General features: G+C 32.4%; 1 protein-coding gene across 1 annotated transcript; it reads left to right on the forward strand.

Annotated features, from left to right (window-relative positions):
• Positions 1–3,916: 3,916 nt before the first annotated feature.
• Positions 3,917–10,104, forward strand: LOC145059230 (uncharacterized). The gene is made up of 20 exons (XM_079007077.1): positions 3,917–5,291; positions 5,574–5,777; positions 6,042–6,146; positions 6,227–6,292; positions 6,382–6,546; positions 6,640–6,714; positions 6,811–6,965; positions 7,090–7,225; positions 7,334–7,403; positions 7,496–7,623; positions 7,704–7,760; positions 7,833–8,018; positions 8,290–8,382; positions 8,482–8,567; positions 8,656–8,722; positions 8,814–8,880; positions 8,952–9,088; positions 9,182–9,273; positions 9,354–9,420; positions 9,508–10,104. Exons 1-20 carry the CDS (start codon positions 4,071–4,073, stop codon positions 9,670–9,672), a joined length of 3,342 nt encoding a protein of 1,113 aa, XP_078863203.1. The 5' UTR covers positions 3,917–4,070; the 3' UTR covers positions 9,673–10,104.
• Positions 10,105–10,964: the final 860 nt, after the last annotated feature.

The raw sequence follows: 10,964 nt of genomic DNA on the forward strand, positions 1-10,964 counted from the left end.
AGTAATAACCATTTAGGGGGTGTCTGGCAAAAAAACTTATTGCTTATTAGTTTATTAGCTTATAAGTTAATAAGTAAGTGTAGGGTAACTTATGAAAAAATGACGTATTAAAGGTTTCCCACCGGAATAAGTTATTTTAATCCAAACACTTTTTTAACTTATAGTGATGTGGAACCTAATAAGTTGTTTTAAAAAAGCTTAGCTAAACACCCTCCTTAATATGATATGGTAATGCTCTTGAAAAATAGATGTCATTTAATATTCATTTCTCGAAGTGAACGCAAAATGGTTTTAACTCTAAAGAGATCAAAAATTATTCGCCGCCCGCCGCTTTATGCGGGTAGACGGCTAGTATATATATATATATATATATATATATATATATATATATATATATATATATATATATATATATATATATACTTTTCCAAAAAAAGACTAAACAACAATATATACATCTTAAACGATATTATATGTTTTAATTTGAGCCAATTTCGATATTCTCTATTCAACATTTGGTATTATATATATATATATATATATATATATATATATATATATATATATATATATATATATACTTTTCCAAAAAAGAGTAAACAACAATATATATACATCTTAAACGATATTATATGTAGACCTGACAATGGAGCAGGTTTTGACCCTGATCCGATCCAAACCCGCAAGAATTATATGAATTTGGAGCGTAGTTTTTGATTTGTTTACCCGTTAATGATCCATACCCGCTAACCCTTTTATTAAATGGGTCGGTATGGATCATCATCGATCCGCTCCATTTATAATCCGCCCCATATAAAATTTTGAATTATACATTTATATTTTATACTTCTTAACGTTTAATTTTAATTCCAATCAAAAGTCCAAAGGGCAAAGGCCAAAGAAAAAACGCTTTTACATAAGAATTGATAAGTCGGTTTCTAAACTTATAGACTTCTATCAAGAATCATAATGTCATTCAATTTATATTCATCAAAAAATTGTCATATCAATTTCTAATTCAATAAATATTTTTTTAACATGAAAAAGTTGGCAATTGCTATTCGCTATCATTACAACCGACAACCATAAATCAATTCAAAGTTGTTGCAATAGCGATTTTTAATTCCGATTGAAATTCCTCGAGTGTGTAATGTCCTTTTCTACATCATTTTTTTTTATTTAAAAAAAATGTTATTTTAAGTATTAAGATATAGTATACATTTTTTTAATTAAGAAATTTTATTTTAGGAATTAATTAAAATATGTTTAAAAAACCTTTGGGTTACGGGGCGGGTTTGGATATTTGTTGATTCGGTGGATAAGGGTATGGGCCTGATTATTTAAAACCCTGCGGGTTACGGAGCGGGTTTGGATCGGATTTTGAAATTTGTTAAAAGGGTTTGGATCAAGGCCGATTCGCTCCAAACCCGCTCCATTGCCAGGCCTAATTATAAGTTTTAATTTGAGCTGATTTCGATATTCTCTATTCAACATTTGGCACTTGTAATTCTAACTTATGTTTTATGAAAGTACTATAAAAGAAAAACTATTTTATTTTTATGTAAATAACTATGAAAAAAACCTTTCTAAATCATAAAAATAAGTATTTATGTGTCTCTAATCACGATTAGTGTAGAAAGGTAGAGTTTTTAACCAAAATAGAGTGATTGGAAAAAATATTCACCAATCTAGTATAGTTTCAAAAATATTTACCAAATTAGTGTTTTTCTCCCTTTTCTTGTATTTTTCAGTTTTTTTACTTTTTTATTTGATTTTAAATACCAGTTTTTTTGTCCAACTTTTTATTGTTTTTTTTCTTAAATATCAGTTTTTTATTTTTTTTTATTTCAGTTTTTTTTTTCTTTTTGTAATAGATGTTTAAAATAGTATAAAAAACAAAATTTGTATATAGTTACATGCCTTATCGTCAATTAAAAATAAAATGTTTTAATAAATTGCAATGTTATAATTGATTATGGCCACCTATCACAAAAATAAACACCATAAAAAGTAAAACTTTCTAGTTCCGCTAAAAATATTTTTTAATAATTATGTAATATTTCATTTTTAATTGACGTCAAAACATCTGTGTTCAACGTATATTAAAAATGTTAAGATAACATTTTAATAAATTATGTTAGTGACTACAATTACTCATGTTATAAACTATTATAAAATGACCTATTAAAAAATACTGTAATATTGCACACTATCAGTAGTGGTAAATATCATTGAAATTGCTCATTTTTTGTGGTATTATAAGAAAATTTGCCCATAAAGTTATCCATATTTCTATAAACTATCAAATAATTAAAAATTATAAAATAATGTAACAACACATTAACACTTAATATATATATATATATATATATATATATATATATATATATATATATTTCAAATTAGAAAAATTGAAACTAAAATAATGCATTAATGAATTTATTCAAATAAAATATTATGGATCTTTAATTTGCACATAAACTCTATTTTTCATGGTATTTCTTTTGTGACGGGTGACAATAATCAATTATAATAGTGTTATTCATTAAATCATTTTATTTTTAATTGACGAAAATGCATGAAATTATGAATTTTGTATACTATGTTAAACATATATTTAAAAAAGAAAAAAAATTGAAATAAAGAATAAAAATCTGATATTTAAAAAATAAAAAAAACAGTAAAAAACTTAAATAAAGAAAAAGAACTGATATTTAAAATAAATAAAAACAACAAGAAAAATTAGAAATACAAGAGAAAATGAAAAACTACTACTAGTTTGATAAATATTTTTCAAAGTATATTAGATTGGTAAATATTTCTATTTTAGTCAAAAACTCTAAAAAGGTATTGAATAAAATTTCCGTGATCCCTTTTTTTGGGCCTAAGGTTCATTTGTTTTCTTGAAGCCATAAAAAGTTCAAAAGGATTTGCCACGAGCTCTTGTTGTCAAATCCCACTCAATCATCAATAATTACACATTGTTCCCTTCACTATCATATCTTTCATTTCTAACCTTTTTCTTATCTCTAAGCACATTCTTAACCTTCCAATATTATATTCCAACACTATTAGATTGACTATATAAGAAAAAAATCTATATCAAATATGAATTGTTATAAATTCATATTATTTTCTTATTAAAATACGTAAATATAACTTAGCTGATTTATATACATTTTCAAACATATTATTTAATTATTGATTTACATTTTAAAAAATTAGAGTTTTTTTGCTTTTTCTTTTTGTTTTTTAAATTATTTCATAAACCACTACCACTTATATATACTTCTAGTACTTTGAATGATTTTTAAAATAATAATCCTACTTTTATTCAAAATGATAAATACTTTTAGCATCATGTTGTGGAATGTTGTGGATGGTGCATGGAACATCATATCCAGTGGTGTGCGGTGAACCCTTTATAAGAGGCCAATCCACTACATCTTTTTTTTTTTTTCAGCTCTACATTATCGTATAATACATCCAATTGCTGCACATTTTGAGGGGAGTGATATCTGGCCATGTTTTTTAGCAGTGAGGGGATGATATGAGAAGTGTAAGGAAAAATGATATGACGATGAGTTGACAAAAAAATGATATCAGGAGATGTGATATAAGTTGAAGTTAACTACTTGTCTAACAAAGTGTCTAACTAAAAGTTTCTAACTAGAAGTTTATGAGTTCAATTCCAGACAGATACTAACATCGCCGTTAAAGAAAAAAAAGAGATGCGATAGCCCACACCCCTTGGCCTTAAATGAAACTTATAACTTTTTATGGTAACAAGAGAATAAAAGATAGAGGACTTGGTTTGCGTGTTGGAAAATATTATAGGGACCAGTTTTGAATCTAAATCCCGCAATTAATTTCCCTCTAATATTCGAGCATAAAGAATTGCTGTTACCCTTTTTACCCCTACTACCACTACTCCATCTATGCCCCTTTGCCCTAATTAGTCTTCCGCCCAAATCCAAACACGCACCCCATTTTCTCCACTCCGTCATCGTCAAAGCCACCGGTAATCGCATCGGCACCATCAATCACTACCGGCGATTACTTCTGCGGCAATGGATCCTCAGGTTCAGCAAGCACAACTGGCGGCGATACTGGGGGCCGATCCGGCGCCGTTCGAAACCCTAATATCTCACCTGATGTCTTCATCGAACGAGCAACGATCGCAAGCAGAACTTATATTCAATCTATGCAAACAAACTGATCCGAACTCGCTGTTTCTCAAACTCGGGCATCTGCTACAACTATCTCCTCACATGGAAGCTCGTGCCATGTCAGCAATTCTGTTACGGAAGCAGTTGACTCAGGATGATTCATTGGTATGGAATCGGTTATCTCCGACGACTCAGGTTTCACTTAAATCTATTCTTTTGGCTTGTGTGCAACAAGAAGAAGCGAAGACGATAATGAAGAAGTTATGCGATACGATCTCGGAATTGGCTTCGAGTATCCTGCCTGATAACGGTTGGCCGGAACTGTTGCCGTTTATGTTTCAGTGCGTTTCTTCCGATTCTCCCAAGCTTCAAGAATCTGCGTTCTTGATATTTGCGCAGTTGTCACAATACATTGGGGAGACTTTAATTCCACACATAAAGCATCTTCATGGAGTGTTTTTGCAGTGCCTGACTACGTCGGGGAGTTCAGACGTGAGGATTGCTGCTTTGAGTGCTGTAATTAATTTTATTCAGTGTTTGTCGAGTTCCGGTGATAGAGATCGGTTCCAGGATTTGCTTCCAGCGATGATGACGACGTTGACTGAAGCTTTGAATGGTGGACAAGAGGCTACTGCTCAAGAGGCATTGGAATTGTTAATTGAGTTGGCAGGGACTGAGCCTAGGTTCTTGAGGAGGCAGTTAGTGGAGGTGGTGGGGTCTATGTTGCAGATAGCTGAGGCAGATACTCTAGAAGAGGGCACACGACACCTAGCCATTGAGTTTGTGATCACGCTAGCAGAGGCCAGAGAGAGGGCACCTGGTATGATGAGGAAGTTGCCACAGTTTATCAGCAGGTTGTTCTGCATTTTGTTGCAGATGCTGTTGGATGTCGAGGATGAACCTGCATGGCATACTGCTGAAAATGAGGACGAAGATGCAGGAGAGTCAAGTAATTACAGTGTTGGGCAGGAGTGCTTGGATCGGTTGGCTATTGCTCTAGGTGGGAATACCATTGTCCCTGTTGCATCTGAGCAGTTGCCTGCTTACTTGGCGGCCCCTGAGTGGCAGAAACATCATGCTGCACTCATCGCTCTTGCACAGATAGCTGAGGGATGCTCAAAGGTAGCAATATTTTTGGAATTTGTTATATCACTTTCGGTCAAGTTTGATTGTTCAACGCATCATTTGTTTAACATGGAAATAAGTGCATTTTTATGATTGGAATTAGTTTGCCTACTTATTGAACCTTTTCATTCAGATGCTGCTGCTAGCCAAATCTACTCGCTGATAATTTCTTTGCATATTGTTTGTATGTGTGTGCTTGTTTTTTTTTTCTTGACGTTTTTGTGTAGCATTACTCTCCTACTGCTGCTTCTAATGGTCTGAATGGACTTGCTAATGCAGGTGATGATCAAGAATTTGGAACAAGTGGTGTCCATGGTTTTAAATTCATTCCAAGATCCTCACCCACGTGTGAGATGGGCTGCAATTAATGCAATCGGGCAATTGGCCACAGATTTGGGCCCAGACTTGCAAGTTCAGTACCATCAACGAGTGCTGCCAGCTCTTGCTAATGCCATGGATGATTTCAATAATCCAAGAGTTCAGGTTAGTAGTGTTATTTATGCACATATGTTGGTCTTCTGTTAGTTATAGAAGCATCAAGGTAGTTTTTTAAACTTTATCAAATTTTTATGGAGCTTTCTTGATTCTTACTAGACTAGTTTGAATAAATACTGTTCATCCAGCAGCAAACTCATCCTTAATTAATATGCTCAGTTTACTTAAATATGATTATTCCATGAATGCATCTTTATGCACATTAAAGAAAGGAGGATTTGACTTGTTTTTTTTCATCTATTTTCTTCTTAGGCACATGCTGCTTCAGCAGTGTTAAATTTCAGTGAGAACTGTACTCCTGATATCTTGACGCCTTACCTAGATGGAATAGTGAGCAAACTGCTTGTGTTGTTACAGGTAATTTGATGACAATTTATATGTGTAGTATATTTTTTTTTATAGTTTTTAATTTGCATTAATGATGGCTTTAATTGCAGAATGGTAAACAAATGGTACAAGAAGGGGCCTTGACTGCTCTAGCATCAGTTGCTGATTCATCACAGGTTACTCCACATCATCAACTCTTAAATTTTTAGCATTAGAATTAGAACTTTACATTCAATGTCTCATTATATACTTGTTGCATCAATAGGAACACTTCCAAAAGTACTATGATGCAGTTATGCCTTACTTGAAAGCTATCTTAGTGAATGCAAATGATAAAGCTAATCGCATGCTTAGAGCCAAAGCCATGGAATGCATTAGTTTGGTTGGAATGGCTGTTGGAAAGGAAAAATTCAGAGATGATGCTAAACAGGTATGCTTTCATTTTTTTCCGTTTTGCCCTTTTTTCATTTTTGATGTTTTTAATGTTTTAAATAGTTGTAATGGCTTTTGATTGTTTGTTAAGGTGATGGAGGTGCTTATGTCCTTACAAGGATCTCAAATGGAGACTGATGATCCCACCACCAGTTACATGCTTCAAGTAGGTGTTATTTATTTATTTTTTAGATTTTAAAGTACACTCATGGTGATTTATAGTTTCTTATAAGATTTTTCTCATTTCGCTTTTTTGTCACAGGCATGGGCCAGGCTATGCAAGTGTTTAGGGCAGGATTTCCTTCCTTACATGAGTGTTGTTATGCCTCCTTTACTTCTTTCTGCTCAACTTAAACCTGATGTCATCATTACCTCAGCAGCTTCTGATAACGAACTTGATGAATCAGATGATGAAAGGTATTATTTTATAACAAAATGGCATTATTTTTGCCTTTAAAAAAAACCCAATTCAAATAATGATAAATGCAATCAAACCCGGAAAGATAATAAAAAAAATGTTTATTGAATGAATGTCTTGCAGTATGGAGACAATCACACTTGGTGATAAAAGAATAGGGATCAAGACAAGTGTTCTAGAAGAAAAAGCTACAGCTTGCAACATGTTGTGTTGTTATGCAGATGAGTTGAAGGAGGGTTTCTATCCATGGATTGACCAGGTTTTTGACTTTTTTTTTTCTTTCGTAACCTTTTATATTTTTTTTGTTTTATTTGTTACATTACAAGTTACAACCAGTTGCTAATTTATATACTTATATAACTACCAGGTTGCACCAACCTTGGTCCCACTTCTCAAATTTTACTTTCATGAAGAAGTTAGGAAAGCTGCTGTTTCAGGTTTTATTTCTGATCTTTTTTCACTTTTTATATATTTTTTAATGATTCAACATATAAAAGTTATTTATGGAGTTTATATTCTTTTATTCTAGCCATGCCTGAATTATTGAGGTCTGCAAAGTTAGCAATAGAGAAAGGGCTTGCTCAAGGTCGTAATGAATCTTATATAAAGCAGCTCTCTGACTACATAGTTCCTGCTTTGGTTGAAGCTTTACATAAGGTAATCTTAATTTTTTTTATAAAATAATTCATTCAAAGTGGTTTAGGGTTTACTGAATTGTTTCAATTATGTTGTTGCAGGAACCTGATACGGAAATCTGTGCAAGTATGCTGGATGCTTTAAACGAGTGTATACAGGTTGAATGACATTTTCATGTTTTTTTATTTTAGGATGTTGAACTTTGTTTTTGACTTTGACCATGGATTCAGGTATCTGGAACACTTCTAGATGAAAACCAGGTGAGAAGCATTGTGGATGAGATAAAACAGGTGATCACAGCCAGCTCAAGCAGAAAAACAGAAAGAGCAGAGAGGGCCAAAGCTGAAGATTTTGATGCTGAGGAAGGAGAATTGCTTAAAGAGGAAAATGAGCAAGAAGAAGAAGTCTTTGATCAAGTTTGTTTCTCAACAACCCTTTTTCCTGTATTTATTATTTAATAAAAGTATTAAATGCAAGAAACATCAACCTACTTTTTTATTTCCTTGATTCCTTCATTTATTATCCTACTTTCCACTCTTTCTCTTACAGTATTGTACTTTGAAAAATTTACCCAACTACATGGTTATTTCTTGCATTTAGCTCCAAGTGAAATAATAATTATTATCATGTCTTGTAATATTAATAAAACCAATGTATTTGTGCCTTCTTAATTCCCTGGTGCTACAGATTGGTGAAATCTTGGGAACTTTGATAAAAACATTTAAAGCCTCCTTCTTGCCTTTCTTTGATGAGATGTCATCATATTTGATGCCTATGTGGGTAAGTTTTTAATTTCGGAACTTTTTTATTCACTTAATTAAGCTCTATTTGTTTTTTAAATAAATAAATAACGACTCCCGCTTTTATTAATAACACAAGGGCAAGGACAAAACAGCTGAAGAAAGAAGGATTGCTATTTGCATCTTTGATGATGTGGCTGAACAGTGTCGTGAAGCAGCTCTAAAGTATAAAAACTTACCCATTTTTGTACTTTATCACATCTATCTAATAATCTTTTTTTAAATATATCTTTTGTTGTTTTTATGTGAAAAGGTATTACGATACATATCTTCCTTTCCTTCTAGAAGCTTGCAATGACGAGAGTCCAGATGTCCGCCAGGTCAGCATGATTATCAATTACCGATTCAGATTTTGCATGTTCTTGCTTTCTTATAAACTAAACCGTATAATTTTTTATTTTTATTTTCCAGGCAGCTGTATATGGACTTGGAGTGTGTGCAGAGTATGGTGGATCTGTTATAAAGCCACTTGTTGGAGGTATGTTAAATATAATCTCTTTTGTATTTTGTATTTTTAATTTACTTAAAAGTTTTGTATTATTTTTTCAGAGGCTCTTTCGAGGCTAAATGTTGTAATCAGACACCCTAATGCTGTTCATCCCGAGAATGTGATGGCATATGATAATGCGGTTTCTGCTTTGGGGAAAATTTGCCATTTTCATCGCGATAGTATCGACTCAGCTCAGGTAGTTTTAGGAAATATGATAATAATATAATTTATTTTTTTGTTGTCAATAAAATACATACATATGTAATGTTAAAACTTAAAATCTGCACAGGTTATTCCTGCATGGTTAAGCTGTTTGCCAATCAAAGGAGATCTCATCGAAGCCAAAGTTGTTCACGAGCTGCTATGTTCAATGGTTGAAAGGTATATATAACATATATAGCAACTTACTTTGATTTATTTTAATTTTTATCTAATGTGTTTTCTTTTTAATACTATTACAGGTCAGACGCGGTACTTCTAGGCCCAAACAACCAGTATCTCCCTAAAATTGTTTCTGTATTTGCTGAGGTTAGTTGTTTTTTTTTTTAAAGAAAATGAATGGAGGGCAAAGTTGTGATTTCACATGCTTACTAATTTTGGTTTATGAATGAATAGATTATTTGTGGAGGGAAGGACCTTGCAACAGAGCAAACTATAAACCGGATAGTGAACTTGCTGAGACAGCTTCAGCAGACACTGCCACCTGCGACATTTGCGTCAACATGGTCAAGCTTGCAGCCACAACAGCAACTTGCATTACAATCAGTCCTCACATCATAGCAAAGCAAAGCAAAGCAAAGCAATACAAAACGACTGAATAGTTAAGTTGTTCTTGTTCTTGTGGTTTGGTTTGGTTTGGTTAGAAAGGAAATGTGTTTGTTGCCCATTCTTTGCTGCTGACATATAAAGATAGACGATGATGATGATGATGTTTCTGGCATATTCATTTTTTCAGCGTGACATGTGTCATGCAATGAGACCCTAGGTGGGTTGGTTGGTTGGTTGGTTTGGTTGAGTGTGGAGAGCGAGAGAGATGATGGGAACAAGAGTTGGATATCTTGTTTGTTTTTTTGTTTTCTTTGTTTTTTTTGGTTACAAGTTGTTGTGCATATTGTACAAGTATTGTTGTGAGGTATTTGTTGCTTAAACAAAGCAATGACTCTTACTCGAGTTTTGGTCGTTTTTAATCACTTTTGATGTTTGTGGCATAAATTTATCCACTTTTTTTTTTTTCAACTTCTTTTTATTGCTAAACTCGTTTGGTAGGATGGTTATCAGTGGAAAATAAAAATTACTATAATTTTGTCCTAACTAAAAAACAAGTGGAATATAATTGATTACGTTTATGATTTTTTGTTTGTGCAAAAAGGTTTAAGGTTTAAGGTGTAGCAAAAAATACGCGAAATGCTTCTTTTCATACCATCAATAAAGTTGTCTTAAAAGGCATTCTTGTTTTTAGGATTGACGGGTTAATGTTTTAGAAGAGTAATATACTTTTTTTTTCTAGCGAGTATTTTATTATTGAACTTCTTTTGTATGTTATAGGTAATATTACATTTATTATTTTTTTTTTAATATGTGAAACAAGTTTAATGGTTAATTGTTTACAAAAAAATAATATCATTGGTTAAATGTGAACACAAAACAAAATTTATTATCCTTTTAATTATTAACCTCGTCGTAGAATTGACCAAAAATTGGAGTGGTTACATAGTATCGATACTAAACGACCATTTTTTTAAAACATCATAAATAACCATCTGTTTTGCTCTTCATTTGTAACATTAATTTATGTAACGTATTCAGGCGGACCTCAATGTAAACAATGGTATGTTTTACACCCTCTTATTTAAAAAACAATAATAATAATAGTTATGTATTAAGTATTATATTACATGACTTTTGACCCAAGTATTTTCATTAAACTGAATAAATCCCACATATAGTTATTTGTAGTAATTGTGAAAGATGTTAGTTAGGATTTAGGAATGGAGACCTCTCATAAGTCATAACCTTTGTTTTATGGGGAAAAGCTCTCTCATGCATGCTCCTTCTAAGTAGACATGTTTGGT

This window comes from Lactuca serriola, chromosome 6, assembly GCF_051521515.1.
Source record: "Lactuca serriola cultivar US96UC23 chromosome 6, Lser_US96UC23_V15, whole genome shotgun sequence".
NCBI classification, from domain to species: Eukaryota; Viridiplantae; Streptophyta; class Magnoliopsida; order Asterales; family Asteraceae; genus Lactuca; species Lactuca serriola.

Coding starts and splice junctions, on each gene's coding strand:
- LOC145059230 (XM_079007077.1), top strand. CDS start 4,071: ATGGATCCTCAGGTTCAGCAAGCACAACTGGCGGCGATACTGGGGGCC. Junction 9,089..9,181: donor ATAGTATCGACTCAGCTCAG/GTAGTTTTAGGA, acceptor AAATCTGCACAG/GTTATTCCTGCATGGTTAAG. Junction 9,274..9,353: donor CTATGTTCAATGGTTGAAAG/GTATATATAACA, acceptor ATACTATTACAG/GTCAGACGCGGTACTTCTAG.